Raw genomic sequence first — 25,522 nt, forward strand, 5'->3', positions numbered from 1 at the left:
ATCCCACATCCCACTGATTGGCGCACATTATCCCCCAGAAAATGAATGGGGCGGAGGATGGGGCAAATATGAAAACAAGTCGGCAGCGAAAGGATCCGGCAACTGCGACTGGGGGACATATATCCACTGGTTCCGTCTCTCAATGACGATGCCCATTCAGATATTTATTATTTATGCCCAGCGAACTCGCACACACATAGACACACACACGCAATACCTTTTGCAACTGCTGACATTGTAGCATGAATTTTGCAACAGGCAGCTAAAAAAAAAAAAGACAGAGAAATAGTCGAGTAGATCGAATATGAGATACCCCGTAAATAAAAAATAGGATATATATTTTTTGAATTTGAGGCAACCAGTTAGCTTAGCATTGTAAGCTTGAAGTTGGATTGGAAAATTGGATATTTCGATTAATCTATCTTGATTGCCCTAAACCAATTGATGATTACAAAAGAATACACCTGTAAAAAATCGCATCCTGCGCCGAATCAAGTGTCCTTAGGCGCATTTAAAAAAAGTAATAAAAAAATAAAAAAATACAACGTAGAGTGAAGAGAAAAGCGAGGAGCAAAAGGGCGAAAAAAGAAGAGAAAAATCAATAGGCTCACAACGCACATCCTGTGAAATGTGTGACAAGGACACTCCAGCACACACACCCATGGGTAAATTGCCAGCGAAGGACAATGGCAATTAGGGCATCCCAGCCACCCCATCAATCCACCAAACGAACACACTCTCACTTCGTTTTTGTTTGTGCAAAGGATATGGATTGGTGATGAGCATCAGGCACCAGTTGCGCGGCCGGGTGTACTGCGTCAGCGCCCTGATAGAGATCTCGGGGAATCCCGGATACGGCAGATTCGGTTCGCCGGACGAACTGGACGAGCTGGATGACGAGGTGTGCGAGGAGTCGCCGTCGTCGGAGCTGCAGCTGCCATTGCAGCTGGAGCCGGTCGATGAGCTGACCGCTCCACCAGTTCGTCCTCCTCCCCTCGACCGGGATCGTCCGGCGGCTGTTGCTGCGGCAGCATCGCTCAGCGATGAGGCTCCACTATGCCGGCGTCCTGTTCGCCGACGTGCCGCCTGCTGCTCATCGCGACGATCGCGGCGCTCATGGCGATCCGAACGCTCCTGGCGATCCTGACGATCCTGGCGATCCTGACGATCGCGTCGATCGTGGTGCTCCTTTCCCTGATAGCGACGCCTGCTGCTGCCACCACCATCGGAAGCATTCGATGTCTGGCGATGCGATGACCTCTGCCCGCTGCTCGTCCTTTCCGTAGGATTCGCCGACGCCGACTTGGCATTGGCACTGGAGGAACTGGTTTTCCGCAACCGCTGGCTGCCACGCCGATGGCTGCTGCCACCGGAAACGGATACGTTGCTGCCACCGCCCCCATCGACGATCACCGTCATGGGCGGCTCTTCGTTGGAATGCATTTGACTTACTCTCTTGGTGGTGTTGGTTGTGGTGTTGCTGCTGAGCTTGCTGTTGCTGTTGCCGATGTTGCTGTTGCAGCCTTCTGTTGCTGCTGCCACGCGACGTCGCTGGCCATTCCTAGCTGCTGCTGCCGCCGCCGATGTTGCCGCTGTCGATGTTGCAGATGTTGCTGATTGAGTGGTAGTTGTTGTTGCTGTTGCCACCGCTGCCGCTGGCTGTGGCAGCATTTTCTGGGGTGCCAACTAAGCGAATTTTGGTCATTCCATCTTCCTGCCGATTGCTAAAATTGAAAAAGGGGAAAGTGAGCAATTAGTAGAGTCATTAAAATCGAATATTAAATTATAAGTGCAACGTCAGCTTACACCGAAACAAAGTGACGAGATACATACATAAAAAATTTACATAATACCCCAAAAAAAAGATCCATACAACCATATATGTAAGATTAAATTAATACTTCTTTAATTTCATTTCATAGATCCCGTTTCTGCTATTTCTTTCAAATTTTAAGCGCATTACTTATTACATTACGCGTTAATGAGTCCATTTGAACAATTTTCTTCTGGTGTACGTGCAAAGTTTCGGGAATTGATTTTTAATGCGATACTTGGCGTCAGCAATGGGCACCATCCCACCCACCAAGTGAGCCAGCCACCCAACCTCTCACCCACATAATGAAGCCAAAACATAATTTATACGCACGTGCGTTGCTTTTTGTGAAAACTTGATGTATGTGTGTGGCTATGTGTGGGTGTGTGCGTGTGGAGTACGTAAAAATAATGAGAAGCACATTTTGTGCGTATAGACAAGAAACGTAGCATACTTTTTTGGGGGAGACCCTTGTGCGCTCAATCATTAATTACGGCTCGTGTGCGTCTGTGTCTGTGTTTGTGTTTGTGTTTTGGCGTGAGGTGAGGACCTCTAACACATTAACGTGCCAAAAAGTGCTTCGTTGTGGTTTCCCACACACACCCACACACACACACACTTGCAATTGTGTGAAAATTGGCTCATTGATAGGCTGCCAAAGAAATGCCACAAAGGACGAGACTCCTTTGAAAAGCTATTGAGATATTTGTGCGGATCTATGGAATCGATTGAGCAAGCACTAATAGCACTTTCGTATCAAACAATTTATTAAAACGCAAACAATTAACTGGCAACTCCAAACTTAGAAAAATTATGCTTAAAAATTTAAAATTCAAAATTTATTTCGTAATTCAGCACTAATGATAAAACATTTAATCTATACTGATTTCTTGTCCGTACACAAATCCGTTGATTCTTTGGCTTGACGATTGGGCTATTTGAGAATTGGCAGGACACGTGTCCTTTGGATGTATTTTTGTTGATACTGCCGTTATTGTTATGGTTATTTTGTGGGGTGGACCTCGAGACTAGAAATCACAATAATTAATCGTTGGCTGGCGCCATTTGTTTATCAGCCGGAAACGGAAGTCAGCGCCAAGACAAACAATGCCAAACACACACGCAGACACAAACACAAGCGCACGTGACAATACAAAAGTTACCATATTATTTGGAAAATGTTGAGCATGCTTAAGAAGACAGGAGCAAACGCACACAATCACACACACACTTATGTAAACAGTGGGACAACTATTGTAAGCGCCTTGCACAAAAACACATGGCACCCATGTTAACTCACACAATCACGCTGTATCTGTGTGCGATTTACCCCCGCCTGTCTATGTGTGTGTGTGCATGAGTGTGCCTTACACAGATATACATAATTAAACACAAACAGCGCGGGAAAGGCAACTTTGGTGTTGATATTAGTCAAAGGGCGAGCAAAAATACAAACAAACCCAACACACACACACCAACGCACACACACGCACACTTGTAGACTTTAGCCGAATAACGGGATCAATGTGACATTCAAACATGTCAGATATTAACGCGATAACAATTTGAAATGGGTCAACACAGTGTGTGCAACATGAATTTATGTTGTAAGTGGACTCAAACTGTAGATATATATCGCCATAAACGGTTTGCCAAAACGAGCGGGCTTATTGAGTTCATTCCGAATGGATTTGCCACCCATTGTGAATTATTATATCGCATAACAAATTGCAACACAATTCAATTGAAACGAATTAAAAATGAAATAAAAAAAAATGGGTGTCTGGGAGCTTAATCCATTTGTCAAATGAAATAAGTGTTGCCAGTGGCAACTTGCCACTAAAGGTAAATTGTGCATTTGATCTACTTTGGTTAGGTACGTAGCTAAAAAGTTTAAAACCAAATTTTCTACAGAATGGATATCTTTGAAAAGAAAATCCATTTAAGACCTGTGTGCCTATGCCACTGTGAGTTGCTGTTGTCTTGCAAGTTTTTTCACTTATCACCAACCAATTTGTTATTTACCCACACAGACACATACACACATAGTTGTCTGCTAGTTGGGCCCCTTTCGCTTTTCCGCCGGCGGGTTAATGTAAACAACAACCAGGACAACTCACTCTTCAGACTGTCGGTGCCATGAAAATATGCAAATAAATTGTCGCTTATGTGGCAAGATATTTGCACAGTGCTCCATGGCCCGCATACTTTTTATTCTGCGGCTGTCGGGGAATCTGCGGATATATAATTCACTTTTAAATGCAAAATCAAGCCCCTGTCATTGATAGCTGTCTCTGGAGCGGAGGGAAAAATAAAAAAAAAAACACACACACACAGAAAAAGTAAGGAAAAGCGAGAGGGGAAAGTCAAGGAAGGAGTCGCACGAATAATAAGCATACGCAGCGTGGTACACACGTTGGCAAATAAATCAGTGGCAGCGCGCCTCGATGTCGCCCGACGGCATGGAGATCCTTTCTTTTTTTTTTCTTCTTTCGTGCCGCTCAGCTCATGGGAGTCCTTTTCTCGTGCCTGGAAGATTTATGCTCACCGCCTGCCTTATGAGGCAGGGCCTGTCGGGAAAAGTCGCCGACATTAGCATAAAGCTGGTGCCACTTTTCGTTGGGCAGGGGAAGTGAGAACTTTGAGCAGGATACAACTTAACTTTCGGTTATCAATGTCCATTCCGATTGCCATTCCATTAGGCAATGGTCAGTTGAGGGGATCTCTGACGATTTGCCCGGGAATACCATCAGTCCCAATCTCTCGAGCTCTGCTGTATTTAACATTAATATTTATGATTGCTCATCTGTGTATAAATCGATGCTCGGTCTCGCTTTCGCCGCTTTCGTTGCTTGCTTATTGCGCTGATTTTATTATTATTTTTATTTGGCTTGACTGGCATAAAAAAAGCAGTTGAACGAGAAAACTCATTTTCATGTTCAGCAGCTGCCAGAAACACCGACAGTTGCATATATACGAATATATATGTATTTACTATATGTATGTATGTGAATACCTGCTTGAGCTTGGCTTTTTTGTTTTTTTGTTTGTTTGTTTTCATTTGATTTTCCAATCCAAGTGGGCCCACCGATTTCCACCGCTTTTCTTGCTTTTCAGCTTCATTGAGCGCATTTGTTGCTCACGCTTTTCCTTTCCTTTCTTTTTTTCGTGTTTTTATTTCGTTTTGATTGCCCTGGCTGGGGACTTGAGCTTTACTTTCTTTTACTTTCATTCTTTTCATTCACGGCCACGCTCTGCTTATTGTCGTTTTAAATACGCAGACATAAAATTCATATTTTTATGCATCACTTTTTATTGGCCATGAATGGCGGCCACTAAGCCGGTCGGAAAATCCAGCATTCGGTATCCAGAATTCCGGAATCCACCTGGCACAGTCAGTTGAGCACAACCGTAAATTTCCGAGCTGAGCATCGAAAGAATCCCTTGAACATCCTCCTCCATATACATAGTACACACATCCCTTTCTCCTTTTTTGGCAGTTCGATAAATTCCGTACTTTTTTATTTGCAACTTTAACGTAATACGTTTAATGGAATCTGTGTGGGTATGCGTCGGCCTTATTCATTATTCGATAAATATTCAGCATGCGAGCATGTGAAATGCACGTCTTGAGTTTTGGGCGAGGGGGGCCGAGGGGAGTTGGGCGATTCAATTTGGTAATGGAAGCCGTAATCGATAGAATCGATTTATAGCCCCGTCAATCGGCAATCGCTCAGTTGATGAGGCTATCGTTTGTAATCGTTAGAGCCTGGTTTTGATTATAATTATAAGGGAGATATTCCAGATTTTAAATTAAAATTGCCTGTTTAGGGGAAATAGTCGTATCAGTTACGAAATTATTCTTACTTTATTAGCCATGAATATCATAATTGCAATTATTGCCCGTTTGCAAAATATTTTTTAATAAATTTTTAATAGGCACTCATATTTCAGCCATCGTTAGCTCTCGTAAATGTCCCATAAAATACACTCTTCATTTGGTTTATGGTCGTAATTATCGACAGGCCTTGGCTATAGTATTTTTCATTTTAATCACAAAAAGGTCTTTAAAATCGTAAGCTCATCAGTATCGTTATGCATTATATTAAATGTCCTCCCTGGCGAATTCAACGAACAATCAATATCGAAACGCTTTTAATGGAATTGCTGCAATTGAATTCGCTCAACGATTGCCAATGACTTAATTTGATCATTTGCGTTGCGACGACTCCAGTGGGAATTCGACCCCCGAATCGAATTAAATGTTCTTCTTGTTTGCTTTTATTGACTTTTAACTTTTAACTGTTAACCGCAAGCAGTTGCGAAATTTCAGTTGCAATTTATTGCGCATACGCCGCGTGGGCCGCGCCATAGTTCAGTCAACATTTTTTGGCATCTCGCTTTTAAGTAATGAGAACGTCGATGGCGCCTTCATCTCCGCCTCATTGGCAGCATCTGTTAAATAATACAGAATGGGACAGGCAGCAAAGGCGGAAAAGGTGGAAAAGATGGAAAAGCAAGGGGAAATCAGGAAAATTCACGAGGAAAATGCCAAGGAAATGGAAGCCATCCAAGGTTGTGGCCATGTCGCATCGATATTGTAAATTACTTTTGCTGCGCTTCAGCTGACATTGAGAATTCCTGTGGAAAAAAAAGGTGAAAACAAAGAAGCAATCCTTTTGCCCTTAGCGAAATCACGGAATTATGCTGATTTAATGCTTCTGGGGAATACCAAACTAATCGCCGACTAGCTTGAACCTATATACATATATATATCCATACATATATATGTGTGGGAAAACTGATACAGATATAAATATCTGGGCCAAACGGGGACCAAAAACCCCATGAATTTTTATGCAAATTCTTTTCGGGTTCAACTTGTTGAGCCAAAGGGATGCCACGAGCTATTTTTTCTTTTTCGAGCGAAACGAAGGGCAGAAGGTAGACTTTTCACAAATTAAACAAATAAGACAACAAGGGACTACAAAGCTCTAATTCGATTTAAGTCTGAAATTTCCCACTCCAAAGCAAAGAGGGGAAAATTTCGGAAATGACAACGACATGTAAATACTTTTGCCCGCACCCCCACAAAAACATGTGAAATACACAAAATATCCCTCACTTGCCCAACAAAAAACCAAAAAAAAAAAAAGGAAAACAAAAAGTGAAAAGAAGAAAAACGAATTTTCGGTTGTTGACAAAAAGCCAGAGGCTGGGCAAAAGTTTCCCTGGTATTCGTATTCGTACTCCCAAATCGAAAAGCACACGAATGAATTTTCATTCAATTATCTTGAACATTCGCCCGACTCTCCAGTTGGTTTGGTTTCGTTTGTTTGTTTGTTTCGTCTGGGGAATGAAACTAGCCCCAAACTGTTCGGCCCAGGACCAAAAAGGACGAACAGGACGAAGCGGACGCGAAGGAGCAGGAGCAGGAAGGCAAAGGCCGGGCACGTTGAGGCCATTGTCTTGGCTGGAAATTCATAGCCGCTCTGTTTCAATTTTCGGTCAGTCGAGGTCCTGTCTCCATTCACATCCGCATCCACATCTACATCCTCATTCTTATCCTCATCCTCAGCCTTGTCCTTGCTCGCGCTCTCGCTTTTTATCTCCGTGTGCAAGTGGAGTGTCCTGTGCCCGGTGCTCCATGCCATAAAATTTCATTTTATCAAACACTGAAAACGTGTCGGCTCGCACTCAAGGTAAACACGATGGTACACAGAGAAAAAAGCATGAGTAGGTGGGTTTTTTTTTTAAATTTTATATATATTTTTTTTTTTTTTTGTTGATTAAGTAAACTCTGGATGGTTAATATATCCGACTATTCATTTCTGCAGCTCTACAAAGATTCTATGAATATTTTGAAGTTGGCACACTTTCGCTCAGTGTCTTAATGCCGCATAGCAGTGGGCCGTAATGTCTTTAAAATGGAGTACTCGTATCTCGAGTGCGCCGTGAAGTTTGTTAAGGAAATCATCTGTATCTGTCCTAGGGCAGTTAATGGTGCGATCTGTGCGGCGATACTTGTCATCGGGGTGGCTGAACCCTGACCCCTGGACCCTTGAGTCGCCCAACGCCTTGAAAAGAATGTATTCCCGCCCTTTATGGCCCAAAAGTCTGTTCTTGATAATTTTCAATTAAACTTGGCCCGCCCCTTCGCTTATTTCCGCCATTGTCCGCTTTGTCAGTTGACGCAATTTTTGGTTTTTAATTGGCCGTCATCAGGTCAGCATGAACTTTTGAAATTGGCCAAATAATTTACTTGCCGTCTTGTTGTTATACCTTTATTCCCGTTCCCGTTGCCGTTCCCCCCGTCGGCTGCTCTGTTGATTAGGCTGGCAAAAAAAAAAAAAAATGAAAAAGTGAAAAGCGGCGTGGTGGTTGTTCAAAAACTTGCCTAATTGTCCCGTCTTCAGGGAGTTGAAAATGGCATGGCAGAAACTTTTCCGCCGCTCGTAAAAAGAAATGTTTGGCGAGAAATGAAAAGGCGGCGAGAAAATGCGGCAGTTAAATTTCGCAAATTGAGTCGAATGAATAACTAAGTGGGTGTAGAATGCGACTGGAAAATTGCTGGGTGGCTGCCGGTGGTTAGCATTAAGTTTTATAGGATATTTTAACGTTTAAATATGAGGATTTCAGACTTCGATCGTTTCATTTACTGAATAATTAAACTTGTTAATTTCTGAACTGCAAAAGTTCTCAGTGTAAAAAAAACCCTGAGCTATTACACCGAGTTAAGAAAAAAGACCCTGCCAAATCTGGCCATCTTGACCCTTGGCTTAGCGTCCACAGTTTAGAGTGTTTCGGTTGTTTTAACCCAGTTTTCGTGGCCGTCATAAAAAGGTGGTATGACAATTAAGCCCAGAGCTCAGTGAAAGCCGAAGCCGGTTGGCTCTATGAATAACCACAAGCAAACACTGGATCCATTCGTACCCAAATATGCTGAGACTGCAGCCGAAAGATTCGAGGAGACGAGGAGACCCGGGATCTTGTCCAATTTTCTGACACATGACAAAAAAGAAAACCCTAAGCCGGACTCAGCAACAGAGACGGATTCATGGAACTGAGCCATGCAAGTGAAATATGAAACTGCGAAAGGAACTGGGACTCAAGTTGTTCACCTTGAGACCTATTCGCCAGCCACATGACAACTGTCCCAGCATTTTGACCTAGTGCTAAACCAAAAAGCAGAATGTACGGAATACGGAATACAGAATGCAGAATACAGAAACACACTTTTGACCTTTGCCAGTGTGAGAGGAATGTTAGAATATAAGAACAACATGGCCTAGCACTTGTCTACCCTTTTGGCCTCGTCATTGTTTGGCCCACAGGCCCCAAAACTGGCAATAAACTTGTCTATTTAAGCACATGCCACAAAAAGAGACGACTAGATGTACGGTGCATAGTTGGGGGATGCAGAATGCTGGATGCTGGAGGTTTGGGGCTTCGGATGGTGGAAGGTTTACTATGCCAAGACATTGTTGAGCTCTTTTTAGAGCAGTTCTCATTTCTTTTGTTCGCTGTTTATGCGAGTGTTTGTGTGCGTGTGTGTGGCAAGCTCAATTTGAATTAAATTCAATTTTTTTCTGCATTCAACTGTGCAACTTCAAGGTTGCCCACAGAAGCAAGTTGCAACAGCAGCAGCAACAAACAGGCAACAGCCTTTTTGCATTTGCCAGCGGCCATTAGGCAAGATACCACCCACCAGCCACCACCCACAACCCTTTTGCCGCATTTGGCCAGTTTTTGAACAGATCCCACGCTTGACTGGCCTGATTTCTCCCCTTCTGCTTTTTGGTACCCATTACTGGGGTATATTGGTTGCACATCAGGTGTTATGATCGCTAAATAGTTCAAGAATCTCTGGGGTGTAGCTTAACTTAATCAATATTAGTACAAGATCTCAAGTATGCGACAATATCTATTGTACATATATGTATTAAATGTACTATTTGAAGAAACTCAGTATCTTATAGTCTAAGCGCTCAGCAAAATATATTTTTTTTTTAGTTTTTCTTAATTTTTTTTTTCGGTTTTGGCCCATTTTTGCACGTTAATTCTTTCTCGCTTTTTGCTGCTTTCAATCTTTCTGTTTGCATTTTTCGGAGGCCAGAACCCCCGTGTAGATGAAAAGGCATTCCATTCCAAAAAGCTGCCTTGCAATTAAGAAATTTGTCAGTTCGCAGTGCAGCCAAACGAAATGGAATGAAAACGAATTGAAATGAAATGCAATGCAATGCAATGCAATGAAATGAAATCAAACGTAATGAAATGAAATGAAAAGCATTCAATTGAACTGGGGAGAACTGAAATCCGTGTGCCACAAAGGCAGTCGTCTAATGAGCGCATAATTAAGGCGCAAAAACCCGATGGCGATGATGACTATTCGCCATAAGTTGAGTTATATGTATGTACATTTCAATTTTCGACAGCAGGCCCCCCTTTGATGATGCTGATGATGATGATCGCCATCGTAATGATGATGCCGATGATGACGCCTGGTGGTGGTGGTGTCGTTGTACTAAAACTGGGACATAGCCAACTTTTGCTCTGCTATCTGCCGCACTTCCTGTTTCCGGTGACACTTCCCCACATTCCCCTTCCAACAACAACAGAAACAACGGGAGCAACAACAACATCAGCGGCTTCCTGTACATCGTCTATGCCATTATGGCCACTTGAGTTGATGCCAAAGCTGCCATTTGTTGCCCTCTCTCTTCTCACACCGTTAAATGTTTTGTTTAGTCCTTCGTCCTGAATGCTCCCCGTCACCCCTTCACATTCGTCTAGAAAGTGGAGCTCCTCGGATGCCAATGCCACCAATGGATGTCATTTTTCGGCTCTTTGAGCGCACAAGTTGCCACGATTTATGTGCAACTCCGTCCAAATAGCAGAAACTTTTGGCTAAGAGCAGTCATATCGACTAAGTGCATTTGGCCGTTCTGCATACTTGGCACTCGAGACAACTGGACTCTGTGGGCCAACAAACACGGCACTTACCTCATCGTAAACGTGGCTAAAAAAGTAGTAGCTTCATCACTTTCAAAACAATCTAATTTGCTCTATGAAAACATTTATATTGAAACTGGCCAACATGGTTAAATATCAATATGTACATATTTATATTTATTTAAATGAAAAGAGAAAAATAAATATGATTTTATATTTTCACAGTAACAAAGCCAATGTGAACACAGACTCTACGATAATTAAACAGAGCCGTTGGCTTTGTTCCGCTGTGTGTTGAATTTATTATTTGTTTTTGAGTAATTTTATCTAATTTTCATGTGGCATAGATATTCCCTAGCAACTTTTGATATCAATGGATATTCCGGGCTCACCTCGTTTTCGAATACCACCCATCTATTGTTGGCCATCTGCTGCTTGTTGCATTTTTGGTTTAGCCAGCTTCCTGATTCCCTCTATCCTGTGGCTCCATTGCCATGTCCTCCACATCCTCCCGCCCGCAGCTTAAATTACACACTTCCGCCTTCCTTCCTGGCATTTTGTGTCCTACTCTCTGTGCTCTCCGTTGCTCGCAGCTCGCAGGCCATTCAACTTCCTAAACGGGTTTGTCAGCCCGCCTGCATACTTCCGGCGGATCCAGGAGCATCTGGTCCTGGCCCATTGGCAAGCTGTCCCATTTCGTCCTGCTGCAAACTTATGTTTATTAACTGAACCGAAAGGGGGCGGCCTGTGCCGCCTTTATTGGTTTATTTAAACAGGGGAAATGCGGCGGTTATACGAGCATTATCGCTTTGTTTCCGTTTCCGTCAATCGCTTTTCACTGAACTAATTACGATTTACTGGAAATCGCAGCGACAACATTTAAGTTAAATTCCAATTACACAACATTATGTGTTCCAAAAAGATAAAATTATTTCGTAATTTTAATCATGTTGAATATATAACCTCTAAGCTCTTTATTTATAAGCTCACATACATGTATGTACATATGCATAACTCAACCTGTTGTTTTGGAAAGAATTTATAAAACTACGCATCGTCACAACGTTTTCTTGGCAAGCTTCTTCAAAAACTTTTGCCACTGCATTTCCTTTCGTTTCCAACTTTTCCTTACCGAGGAATCCACCCACCAAATAATATAAGGGGCAAAAGGAAATGCCGTGAAAAGTTTTGGCTCTCGGCTGGGGTTTTCTCGGTTTTTGTGCCAAAAATTAATTAGGCTAATTAAAATGCTGGCATTGGAGGCGGATAAAGATGAGGAACAAGCTGAAGGTGCTGCCAAAAAACTTCAAGTTCAAAGTTCTTCTTTTTGGCGGCGGCGACGCACTTGGCACACTTGATTGAATGAAAACTTTGCCACCTGTCGGTGCTGCCTTTCGGTGCTCGGGAAATGGAAAAATTAATTAACCTGGCCGTAAGAAGTGCAACTTCTTCGCCCTTCCTTTGGCAAACAGAATTGGTAAAATAAAAAAAAAACTCGAGTCTCGAACTTGAAATATAATTAAGCTGTTGTGTCGGACAGTTGTCGTCGCTTTTCTTTTTTTTTTTTTTTTTTTTTTGAACCCCTCCGCGTATCTTGAAATCAATTAGCGCACGTCACTCCGGTGGTGAGTATTCCCGGAAAAATCGGGAACGGAATGGGACATGGAAATGGAAATGGGAACCCAAAGTGCGGGGTCACCACTATGGACAGCTTGGGCCGCGGGTCATTTGCCATCTGTCATGCGAGAGAGAGAGAAACAAAAAAAAAGGTGCAAAACGAAACCAAAAAAAAAAAAAAAATTGTCCCAAGTGCGACACTGCCATCCGCGTTTTTCCACGAACTCGTCCCAAATTTTCCCCACATTTCCCATCCGCTTTTCACGGGCTTTTCCACGCATGGCCGCCGGCCACTTGAGCTTCGGTTTCAGCTGCTGCTCTACAATTTAGACTTTGGTTTTCATTTAGGTGTCCGTTTCGTGTTGTTGTCACACTTTTTCGCCAGATCCTTATACATACGAACATATATATATATATATATATATATATATATGTACATATGTATATGTAGCTGCATGGGATGCAAATGTACCCACTTAAAACACAGAGCTTTTAAAGTGCCCCAACAACTTTGGAGCATTAATGGGCCAAGCGTTTTTGCGGCTTATGAGATTTAATGGCACTTGGCCAAAAGTTTGCTTTCCTCTCATTTTTATTGTTTACCACTTTATATATATGTATATTTTTCATTCCATTAATTGTCTTCTTTTAAAGCCGCAGAAATGATCTCTTTTTAAAGCATTTATTTTCGAGCACTTAAATCAGGCACTTTTAAGGATTTGAAGGTCGCCGACTGGTAAGTTGAGAATCGCCATCGATGCTGCAGCTCCTCCTCACCTTCTCACCTCTTCATCTTTTCACCTGTGCAAGTCAAAGGTCAAGTGCAACTGCGAATCGCCAGCAATTATCCATCGCCGCTCGTATTTCTGCACATTCCGTTCTTTTTTTTTACCCATTTGTACATTTTTTTTCGGCATCGCATTGCTAAATGCCTTCATTAAAAGCGGCAAGTGCACAGTGTGCTCCCAAAAAAAAAAAAAAAACGCAGCCAGCGACTCCGACGACCTTACATTTTGAGAAGTGGGTGGTGGTTGATGGGTGGATTCAGGTGCTCGCTAGCAAAAACAAAGAGCACGTGCAGCACAAAGGCGGCTAAAAGTGCTTCAAAGGCAAAAGTTGGCTGTCTGTGCAGAGAGCGAAAAACACAAATGCTTTAAATACGAAAAACACACACTGCCATTGGGATAATGGATTTTTAATTCGTTCAGAATTTCATTTCAATCGCTTAAGATTTTTGAAAGCTACTTATTTCATTGGCCGCGGGCAGTAACTAAACCGAATAATCCAAGCAAATTTAATTGACACTTTAGGAAGTGACACATTTGAAAAGTGTTTATTTTTTCCCCCAAGTGCACGTGTGCCAGTTGCATTCGAGCAGCTGACATCGCTTTGTGGAGAACCCTTTTTTCTCGCTGGGTGGTGGTGTTGGGGTGAATGATGGGCGTCTAGTGGGCGGGATCGCAGCTGTTGTTATTCTTGCCCGCTTCCTCGGGCTCCGCACCGTCTTTGTCCTTTTATGCAGCATTTCTAAGCCAACTGACAACATCAAGAGCTTGCCACTCTGTCCAACCGCCCACACTTTCCACAACTGCTCAAGCCACCCACTCTTGGCCGCATTTCCCCACTTACCCACATCCCACTCCCTTTCAGGCCAATTGGCCGTGTCGTGGTGCACCGTAAAATAGGCAACGCTTGTGGGGGGGAGGAGGATGCGGGTCTGCCATCTGTTGATGCAACCAAGGGGGTTCTGCTCCACCCCACAAACCGAACCAACCTGCAATCGAAGGCCCAAGGCCGCGCCTGTCATCCACACGTGGCCCGAAAAGTGCAGCCTTCGAGGATTCCGTATCCGCGATTGGCTGGCTGGCAGAACTAAGAGCCAAGGTTGTCTACCTGGAAATGGCACGAATCTAATGCAGTTAAATATGATTTAAATTGCATTCCGTTGCCCTTGCCCTTCCTTTTTGTTAACACGAGCACTGAGCGCCAATTTAGTAATCAACCACGATTTGGCCAACACAAGCAAGTGGAAAAACCCGGGAGCCGTGTCAGTTTCGAAATTAATTGTCCCACAAGTGCAGCTGCATATAGGCCCATTCGCCAGCGGGTGAGCACATCGCATCAATTAGATGATCGCAGCCGGCAATCAAATCAATGGCACAAATGGCCCCGGGCACAAAGAGTCCATCGCAAAGGATCCCGGATTGGGGTGAAATGGCGGAGGGGAATTCCGTCAGTCAGGTGCATTTATCAATTTACCTAAGCCCCGCAGCGCAAATGCCAACAATGCTGGCCAAGAGACACGATATGACACGAACCGTGGATGGAGGATGCAGAATGGAGAATGGAGCAGCCGTTTGGCCCAAAACAATGATGGCTAACAAACCAAAGACGACGCGGACAAACGGACAAGCAGCGAACGCTGCACTGTGAGAAAAGTCAAGTCAATCTATTTTTTGTTTTTTTAATTATTTTAAGTTCATTCTTCATCTATAACTTCATATTAAATCAATAATTTTAACTGGCCAAGAACTAATAATTTTAAATTGGCCCATAAAGAGGACTGATTTATTTTACCAAGTTTCAAAGAATTAAACTATATATATTAGATAAATAATCATTTTTACATCTTAATTATTTACATCTTAAGATTTGAGTTTAATTGTAATACTTTTTAATATTTTTGTATGCCCACTTTTTTCTCCCTGTGTAATAGCTAACTTCCGGCAGTTTGGCAGGCACTCGGCGCAGTTGCAATTGTTTTTAGCCCAACAATGGACACCGCCTTCTGGCCCGGCTCCTTGGAGTCCTGGCCCTGCACTTGCACCTGCACCTGCATCTGTATCTGTGTGTGTATCTGCATCCTTATTCGTATCTGCAGCTTAGTATGCATCTGAATCCTGCGAGACAATGGCCAATTGTACGGATGGGGCAACGTTCGTAGTTGTAATTAATGCCTCGGGCGACTGGGATCTTGGATCTTTGACTACTAGGCATTGTTTGGCCCGTAGAAACAATGGCGACAACAGCCAGATACTCGTGGCCCTGGCCTTAAACAAGAACAACAAACAAATGCAATGGAAAACAAAACAAAATAATACAAAAACGAGGGAAACTAAAAACAGGCCAATAACAACAACTTAAGCAGGGACTCCATCATCACAGGTCGTCATCCCAATTGGAAAACTGGTCGAGAACGGTGATGGAAACATCGAGAATGAAATGTTTTATTAAAGCCACCTCCTCTGCCCAAAAACAGACTGGCTAAATCGGATTATATATGCATATATAGAAGCTGAATCGCAGAGGGAAATGTTCCTGTGCTGTTGGACATACGAATACATGCATGCAGGGAAAGTATTTAATATCTGCTGAATTTGAAAAGCAATAGCCAATTTCCGTTTTAATATTCATTCCATCAATTAGATTATTTATAAAAAAAAATGTTGAAATATGTTCCCCGATTTTATTCAAAGAAAATGGTCTTGAGGCTTAACTTATTGGATTAACTATAGTTAATATATAATAAGGAATATTTTACCACAATTGCCTAGTTTTTTTTTACATTTAAAATGTATTAACCAATCAAATAATCATTGTACCATCAAACCAACTATCTTTAGATTCTATGCGGTATTTAGTTCAATTTGAATTTTAATTGAATATAAGTGCTTCATTGTGCCAACACTTTGGCCAATTTGTGAAAGGTAGTGAAAGGCAGAAAACTGGCCAAAACACACTTTGCTGTTTGCTTGGTTTTATCAGGTCAATCGAATAAAATCGATAATTAGCCAACTAGATATCACGCATACGCCGCATTGGCCGCACAACTGTTGACAAAACTGTTGAACAAACTGTTTTGCCTTTCACACTTCTGCGTGTTTTGGCAATAAATCAAAATTTAATTGGCATCTAATGTACCACTCACTGCAGCAATGCAGCGAAATGGCCGACAATGCATATTTAATGGATCAGCATTATAATGACATTATTTGGATGCTAATTACAGCCAACCAAAATGGGCGAAAACCGCAGAAAAACAATTGCGCTGAAAAACATTGGACGGAACAACCTTAAAAGCCCCCCAACAAAACACCAGGGCAATTTAATTTTCGGCAAAACTTCCTGCCACTTAAGGCAATTTAGCATTTCACCCGCAGTCCATCTGGTTGGGCAATCAATAAATCTAATGAAAATTTCTTCGCCTCGGCCTGTCAACAAATCGAACTTAGTCCTTAGTCGACACTTGGCGAAAATCCTAAGTCATGCCTTCAGAAAGTGTGAAGTCTGTTCTTAAGTGTAATCTTAACTTGGACAGAAAGTAATTTATTGATAAGCCAAATATGGCCACCAAAAGCACTTTACAAATTTATTGAATTTTAAAAGGAATTTAATACACTCGGTAAATGTTTTCAATAACTTAAGTAGGAAAATATGAATTTCAGGAGAGGTAGACACTTGGTCGCCCGATTTGGCGCAGTGCATCGACCATGTCCTTGCCCATGTCCATGTCCTGGCCCTCCGGCTTAGCGTGCAATTCAATTAAAGTTGCATAAGGCCATCGGACAATGGCTCGTCCGCGTTCTTTGGACTCCGTACTTTCGGCCGAAGTGAAATGTTCACTTTGATTTAACCACCCTGCCTGCCCCATTGACCAATCTGCCGTCCAGTTTTGTGACAGGAATGAATGAACAATGGCTTCGTTGTCCTTGGCAGCTTGAGGCCATAACATTGGGATGAAAATTAACGATGTGGTAGGAAGGGTATGGGTGGATGGCTTGGGTTTTGCCAACACTAAAAAGCCGAGAAAGCGGAGAGCACACATATTAAATTACCAAGTGGCAAGTCAATTGGCATATGTCAGCGTGCCACAAACACACACACACACACACACACACACAAAGGCGAAGGCATCCACATGCAGCAGTTGCCAAGTTAAATGAAGTCAAAAATGTAAATTTCATTTGCCAGTTAAAGATGGTGAGATGGAGAGCTCAACGCGCAGAAATGCAAAATGGCAAACCGAAAGACGCAATTAGAGGCGGGGGTGTGCGTGGGCGTGGCAGTTGGCTGGCGTTGCCAAATTACAGTTACCAGCTGTTGCGCCCAAAGTCAGAGGACTTCGTCTACGGCCACCGAAAAATCCTGAGAAATCCCCAGAATAACCCCCACCCCCCACAAAAAACACCACCTCAAACATTTACCGTCAGCAACATGTGCCTTCATTTTCCATGGCAAGTGAATCAATTCAAGGAGAAATGTGTAGACCATAAGATACCCTGTGAATATTTTGTACATCTAAGTAAAGACATGAACTTCCACTAACTGCAGTAAAACAGAACAAGTTTAGTTTTATAGGATAGCAAAATGTACCAAACATTTTTCGTTACCCGAAAATACCGCGTTTAAAAATAGCAACGAAAATAAATTTGTTGGTGGAAATCTGGTAAAACGCATTTAGCGGGGAAAATAGCAAGTAAATGACAAAAGACATAATTTCATAATTAAGTGCACAGGAGACGAGGAGATGGAAAAGGGCAGCTATCGACGGGGAGAAAAGAACGAGCATTTCCTTTGTTTTGTGGGCCATTAGCAAGTGGACTAATGATCTAACGAAGCCGGCGAGCTTCTGCCTCTACTTCTGCTCGTAATTAATGACAAACGCAAAGGGGGTGGGGGAAAGGCGGAGGGGAAGGGGGTGTTGTGCTTGTGCGGGAAAATGGCTGGGAAACTTTCCCGGCAAACACTGGGAAATGAGGCAATTTCCCAAAACTCAGAACTTCGAGCCAAGCAATGGCGGCAAGTTCATTCTTCAGTCTGTCAAATAGAGATTCCGTAATTGTCTAGGGTTATTAGCAGGCGGTTTTATCAATGCGGATCCAATTGTGCGAATGATATATGATTGGGTAAAAGCAATAAATCGGTGTGCTTGTGAGATATTTATATGCCTTCAATTACAAGCGACTGCAAATAGGATTAATTTACTAAAATTTTAGATGACTGGTTAAGTATGTATTTCCTCAAATATTAATATTTCAATAAAGCGTTACCAGCTCAACCGAATCGAAAGTGATAAGCTTGTGTCGCCGATTTGTGTACATATAGTTCCAGTAACAAAACAAAAACCCTAAAAATCCATCAAACATGTGTTCTATTCGCAGTTCAATCAAGTTGTTTGGCGGGAAAACTGCTGTTGCTTTGGCATAAGCTTTTACATTGTTTTTTTATTTGTCCTTTCTCGTTGCTTTGTTTTTTTTTTTTAGCAAATTCTGCATTTCGCTCAATTGGAAAATAGATTCATGTGGGCGGAGAAGAGGGAGGACTGATACGAGTACGATATCGTGGCAGCTGCGTCATTTTGGCATTTGGCAATAAGCAAATAAATAAATAAATCATTTGTGTGCATAGCCAGCGATATATATCGCCAGATATGGCCAGGAATTGATATAGTATGGTATGGTCTATGGTAGATGGTGTGGCATGTGTGCCCCACTGAGTCGATGAGCAGCACTTGAAAGTGGAAGTGGTGGAGGAAATGGAACTTGACTGCGCTGACAGCAGACGGCGCCAAATCGGCTGACTGCTGTTCTCCGCCCCCGAAAAACGGCACACATGGCGTATGCTTGATATGCCTCCTCAACGATTATGAATTTGTTGTTTTCTTTTGCAGCGGTGTGTGGGGGTTTCGCCCACTAAACATATTTCACACCGCTGGCACTTTTATGACTCACACACGAGCTCGCATATCTCCGTAAAAAAAAAAACTATTTTTAGGCACTTAACAAAGAGCCAAATAATAAGTAAAAGCCGTAGAAAAATAGCAGGGAAAGTGTATTTTTAAAAGCAATTAAAACGATGCTTTCTTCTTGTCTTACCCAGCCATCCGGCTTCTTTATGTATTCCCGATCCGCTCTTCCACTTTTCCCCTTCCTCGTCGTCGCCTTTCAAGTGTCCATCAAGATGTTTGACAAGTGCGCTGATTTGGCAGCGCCTCCCTGCAAGGAACATCCCAGCCAGAATTGTCTGTGTGAGTCATTATTTGGCCATGCTTGCAATTTCCGCTGCCCAACCATCACCATCGCCAGCTCCATTCCCCTATTCCATTTCCACCCCGGCCATCACCCGGAAGTTGTTAGTCGGGCCAGGGCCATGTTGTTTCGCCCAGCTCTACTCCAGTCCTAATGAATAATGCAACAGTTTCTCTGGGGGGCGCTGAAGTGATGTAGCAGGTAACCCCAAAAAATAAGGTTGCAAAAACTGCCAGCCAGCGAGAGTGAGAGAGAAACTTTCACCAATAAAATATTCAAATCGAATACTTTGCCAGATAGGAGAGGGCAAAAAGGAAAGGCAACGTTTCGGGGAATATGCTTTAAAACTGCAGACGATGATCACCTGTCCACTGCGCTTTTGGCAGAGATTATCATCTTAAGGTATTCCCATCTGCGTCCTTCTCCACGCTTCTCATCCTATTCACTTAGGCGTTTCTTGCAACAGAAGCAATTTAGGAAATGTATTTTAAATTAGCAACCCTCTCCTGAGCAATGTACATTACACAGCTTACTTTCTGGTAAAGGTTGATTTTAAGATAATACTTACATTTGTCAAGCTCAAGAAAAGAAGTAGACCCTGTAAGGATAAAGCAAAAGTACCATGTCAAACTTGAGTAACTTGAGATGTATTATAAACAATTTTAAAATGTATCTAAATTTTTATTTTTCTTATTGTGGTATAACATTTGTGACAAGCCCAATCAACGTATACCACCGCCCTCAATTCAAGCGAATGTTTATCAAGTGTTAATCCAGTCCTTTCAGTGCGTAAGCCATTGGTAAACGAAACCAAGAACTAGGTAAACATTTCCCGTTTCGGGACAATTAATCAAATATTTTTTCATTGAATTTCCACGAGAGTCAGGCTGGCGGAGGCCGAATGTTGAGCCAAGCCATATCACATGACCATGGCCCAGGTTATTCTACCCTCTGATCGGGGATCCCGTCCCTGGGGCGTTAATGGGCCAACTGACAGACAGGCCGAATGATGGATGACATGACAGTGGTGGGGTTGGTTTAGGTTTGCTTTTGGTTTGGTCTGGTCAGAGTTCTATGCGAGTTACGCGTGTTCGAGTGTGAGGGCAAAAACAAGGCGAACTTTATGCCCAACCCCTAGTACATACGCCCATATATCTCAGCTGATGCCTCTCGCTTGTCATAAATCGCATTTGTGCATTTGCATTAGATGCAGCTCGTTGGTCGCAATGAGCAACAATGTCAAACTTACTGCCGCCATCGCCATCTGCATGCAAATCTGGCTGGAATGCTATGCAAATCCTGTTTTACAGCCACGAGACTGTGACTATGACTACGACTATATATAAATGCGCTCTATATGCATGTTTTGCTTAAGGCCGAGGTCTGGTCTATATCCGCACGGCTACGTGGACTATATGGCACCATCTTTGGCTTTGGATTTCGCTTTTATGGCTTACGACGGACATAAAATATGAATGGATTAACGCACACACTCGCACGCAGACAGCCAGAATGCAGCAGGGCGACAAATGTGTCACTTTTTAATCCCTTCACGTCTTTAAGGATACTTTGTGTGAGCTTTAAGCATGAATTTACTATTGAGTAAGTTGAGTCTACTATCACACAAAAATGGATACAAAATTTCATACATTGTTGAGCTCGCATTGAAATTTCTGATTAAATGGCGTTCAAGCATCAAATCATTATCATTTTGGTAATTTTTTTCAAACAAAAATGATTATATAAAAAAATGAAAAAAAATTTAAATTATAAAAATATACTAGAAAGATAAAGTATGTAGGTATATACTAAAAATATTTGGTATATTTCTATATTAAAAATATTAAGTTGATAAATACTACAAATATTTACTAGGAACAAAAACTATATTTGCACCGTGCCGTCTAGCTAGCTTACCTGCCACTAGTGAGAATCGAGGAGAAGGGCGCAAATATTTTTCTTTGCAAAATTTTCCATTTGATTAGTTTAATTTCTGATTTAATTCCTTATTCACCCATTGTGTGTGTGTGTGTGTCATCTTCAGCTTGCAGCCTTTGGCATAATCTTTTGTCTCCCTGATGTGTGTGTCTGTATGTGTGTGTGTGTGTGTGTGTGTGTGTGTGTGTGAGTCTGCTGTTTGCATGTGTATGAGTGGTGGAGCTTGTCATTTATTTATTTTATGCCACATCGAGTCTGTGTGACATCATTCGATTGACATAACGATGACGGCGCGAACTTATCAACTCGCTTTAAAGATGAAGCGAAGTCTATGGCCTGATGCTTTTTCTTCAGTTTTCCTATTCCCATTTTCCCCATTTTCCACCACTTGTCACCTTTGCCGCCGTACTTTGTTTACGAACAGACGGCGCAATTTACTCTTTTTTAGCACGCTTTCTTTTAGGGTTTTTCCTTCCTTTATTTTTGCGTTAACGCCTTGAGCAAACTGTAAACAAAACCGCAGCGAGTTTTTCCACACATGCGTACAGTAAAACTTCCATAATAAGAATTGTGTATCAAATATGTGCAAATATAAAGTATATTTCTAAAACTTTCATGTAGAATTTTATACCTTTGGTTAATTTAAAATCCATAAATGAATTTTATTTACCTTTCCAAATTTAACCGCATTTGCAATGGAAAACGGAAGTTGGCATAATTGGTCTGGCTTAATATTGGCCAAAGAAATGGTCCGAAAATCCGAAAAAGGTAAAGTTCGTCAAAAACGTGACCGTTTTAAAGTGAGCGCCGCAGCGCATAAATCAGCAATATATGTTGAAGAACAAAACAAAAATGAGGGAAAAATCCAAAACAGAAAAGAAATTTCCTACATTTATATATACATATATACATATATATATTTTTTTTTGGGTTGCGTTTTCTGTTTGATTTGCGGAAAAACGTAAGACAGGACGGTGGTGGGGGATCCAGAAAGCGAGGAGGGAAGGCGCAGGCGAGACGAGACCCAGTTTGCAAAGTAAACAAACGGCAAATGAAATGCCGCCGCCGACGTCCGTCGACTGAAACTATTAAAAATGAAATGGGCTGTGCGAGAGCACAACCGCCCACCGCCCCCCCCCCCCCCTGCCAGCACCAATAAGCGGAATCCCCCTCATCCGCTCTCCACCCCGTCTCCCACTGACCAGTTGATGGAGGCAAAGGCAAAGGGACAGTGGGCCCCACAGACGAAGCAGCCGCCGTGGGCCTTTTGCATCTATAATGCATATGGGCACGCAGAATGGGGGGCAGGGCCATGGGCGTATTTGGAGGGGAAGCAGGGTTGTTTATCTATTTACTCACATGCAAACGTACATACATACACATATATGTTTGTATATACGCAACAGGAAACTCTGGTGATTTAAAATCACTTTTTACGAACCCCAAAGGTATGTAATAATACATATTAGTCACTTTTGCCATTACCTAAATTGACTGGCACCATGTGAACTATGTAGATTTGAAACTTAAGAATTATTAAGCAGAATTTACAAAATTCCCATGAAGCCAACTTTTAGCAAAGTTAGATAAAGCCACGACTTTTTGAAGTTCTCGCCACGAAAACCTTTAATCTTTTGTGAAAGTTTTTCAACACATTTTTTTTTTTTTTGTTTTTTTTTTTTCGAAGTGGTCACATCAACAAAAACTTTTGTTTCAAGTGTACACATTCATATAGTTTTTTTTTTGGGTTCAGTTCATATACATATATACATATATAACTTTCATATGTACGTTCATATCTCCCCACAGATATGTTCATTTGCATACGCTTTGCACATCGCCAGGTTTTTGCGAGCATTCCACCCAAACTTGAAGCATTATGATGACCCATATACAGTCGTATATATATGGCCAACAGTACGCAATGGACAAGTGCGTTTCGAAACAGTAAATAATTGATATATTTAATTATTTAATCAGCAATATGATCATGCATAGGAACTCCTATTACTCGTTTAAGAACCCAACTAAATCGGTTTTGTTCTGTGAGACAAATACTTCCCGCATCACATTCATGAAACGCACTGTATTGCCGTTGTATATTATATGTATACACAGATAACTGCACTTGACGCACTGCAATAACTTGGCTAAAAGAGCGCAATGAGCCCGGGCGTTTATGAAATATGCAAATGACATCAAATCGCTGACACTTTCTACCTGCCACACAATTCCGCTCATTCCGCATTTGAACACTTTAAAGACCTTTTGATTGCTCGGAACGATCGATGGATCGATTGATTGTGAAAGGGCTTCACATGGAGCGAGTCCCAAGTGCAAGGTTAAAACTCTGGCCATGATTGATGGCCGCAATTGGATGTGGAAGCCCCTTCAAGTGGCGCAAAATGAGTGGGAATTTGTCTGGGAATCCATGTAAATGCCAGGTCATAAGTCAGGCAAGTCCTTGCGAAAGCTTTCTCCTTGAGTGACCAGCAATTACCATTCTGGGGACATCTTTTAATTTGAACCTCCTTCGTTTCATCCCCCCGTCCACCAGTACCGAAATCCCAGGGAAAGTAACTCTCTCCGCCCCAAAAATTTTTTTTCCCCACTGGGTAAACAACAGATGAATGCTTTGTGTCCGTCGCTTGCCTAATTTGTTTTTCTTTCGAGTTTAATTTGAAACCTGGACAACAACGTCTTAGCCTTGGCTATTCGGTCCTGGCCAACGCAACAGTTTGCTTAGTGCAAAGACCAAAAGCAAATTTTCCTTTCACTTTTCCGACGGAGCTGGAAGTGGGCGTGGTGGGCGGTGTTTTAGGTGGAAAACTGCTGGCGCTGCGTGCTTGGAAAATGTGTTTATTTAGGATAACTTAACTGATTGTTGTTCCTGCTCTCGTGCCCATTCTGCTCGCCAACGCGCCAACTCTTGTTGTTCTTGGCCAGTTGACAATTGGCCCCAGAGAAAAGCGACAAGGGAAATGCGGTGGGGCGGTGTAAAAAAGTGGGGGCGGCCAGCAGGACAATGGACACTCGAAGGCGCGCCACGTGCACACAAAGCGCATTGTGGGAAAAGCAGCAGGGCGGAGGAACAAAAAAGGAACAAGTTGGGAGCTACATTCTCGGAGTTTCGAGACTATCTGGATACCCGGTGTATTCGAAGGAAACTATAAACACACAACGACACACCATTGTTCTCGAACTTGCAGTGTCCATAACTCTTGGTTAAAGCAAGGTTTACGTTGAATTTGGAAAAATACTCCAAATGCCTTTCGGCTCCCGAAATTCAAATACTTTGTTGCATACTTTAAAGCCCCTTTCGAGTGGAATAACAATTCGAGAACAATGCAATCTCGCCGATCTGCGACGACGATTGTCAGGTACTAAAAAGCAAAAATCTACGCTACGTCCAATGACAACGGGGGTAAAATGTATTCGCAACCTTTTGAGCGAAAAACTCACAGCCAGCTGACCCACAATTTTCGACCGCTTGCGCGCTTTTCCCCCCTTCTATCACCGCCCAACCCCCTTGCAACAAACCGCTACACTTTGTTGTTATTGTTGGCGTTCTGTAATAAGCAGTAAATACGCTGAGAGCAGCGCAGTCGACGGCCATAAATCAACGGATGAAGAAAAAGGGGGCGTGGCAGCCGGGAAGGCGGTGTGGGCGGGGCAGCCGGGATAAAAGCGTGCAAAAACAGTAGCAAACAAAAAAAAAGGGCGAAAGCAAAAAAAAGCAAGCGCGCTAAAAGAAATCACAGTAATTAATTAATATGCCTGGGTGTTTGTGTGCGTTGAGTGGGAGCCTCATAAATTAATTGCCGACGCCCTTTGTCTGGCCACGCCCACCGGTGCAGCGCCCCCTGCCGGCGACAGACAGCACTTAATCAAAAGATTATTTTGCTTTGCTGTTTTGTTGTATTTTATTTTATTTCTTTATTTTTAATTATAATTGTCGGCGTACATAAGTCGCTTGGCAATTGTTTTTCTTGCTTTCTGAGTTATTTTTTTTATTATTACCGACAAGTATTAATGCGGCAACACGAAGAAAAGTTACCTGCCTCCAAATGAATCTTTTTAACAGTTTTCAAGAGAGAAACGCTCTTTCTAGAATTTCGGGTATGCAGTACAATATTTATGACGGGATTAATTTGCTTTCTACGCTTGGCTTTCT

The 25,522-nt window shown here is 42.4% G+C and overlaps 1 protein-coding gene across 5 annotated transcripts in view; it reads right to left on the reverse strand.

Annotated features, from left to right (window-relative positions):
* Ca-alpha1T (Ca[2+]-channel protein alpha[[1]] subunit T) overlaps positions 1-25,522 on the reverse strand; it is an 88,399-nt gene that overhangs the window by 40,411 nt on the left and 22,466 nt on the right. For all 5 annotated transcript variants that reach the window (NM_001272338.1, NM_001258616.1, NM_001258615.1 and 2 more), the window contains exons 3-4: positions 19,979-20,008; positions 770-1,724 (exon numbers count right to left, since the gene is read on the reverse strand). In NM_001272338.1, coding sequence (NP_001259267.1) covers positions 770-1,671 — 902 coding nt within the window. In that variant the 5' untranslated portion in view covers positions 1,672-1,724; positions 19,979-20,008. The remainder of the gene's footprint in view (positions 1-769; positions 1,725-19,978; positions 20,009-25,522) is intronic.

The sequence above is a fragment of the Drosophila melanogaster genome, chromosome X (assembly GCF_000001215.4).
Source record: "Drosophila melanogaster chromosome X".
In the NCBI taxonomy this organism is placed as follows: domain Eukaryota; kingdom Metazoa; phylum Arthropoda; class Insecta; order Diptera; family Drosophilidae; genus Drosophila; species Drosophila melanogaster.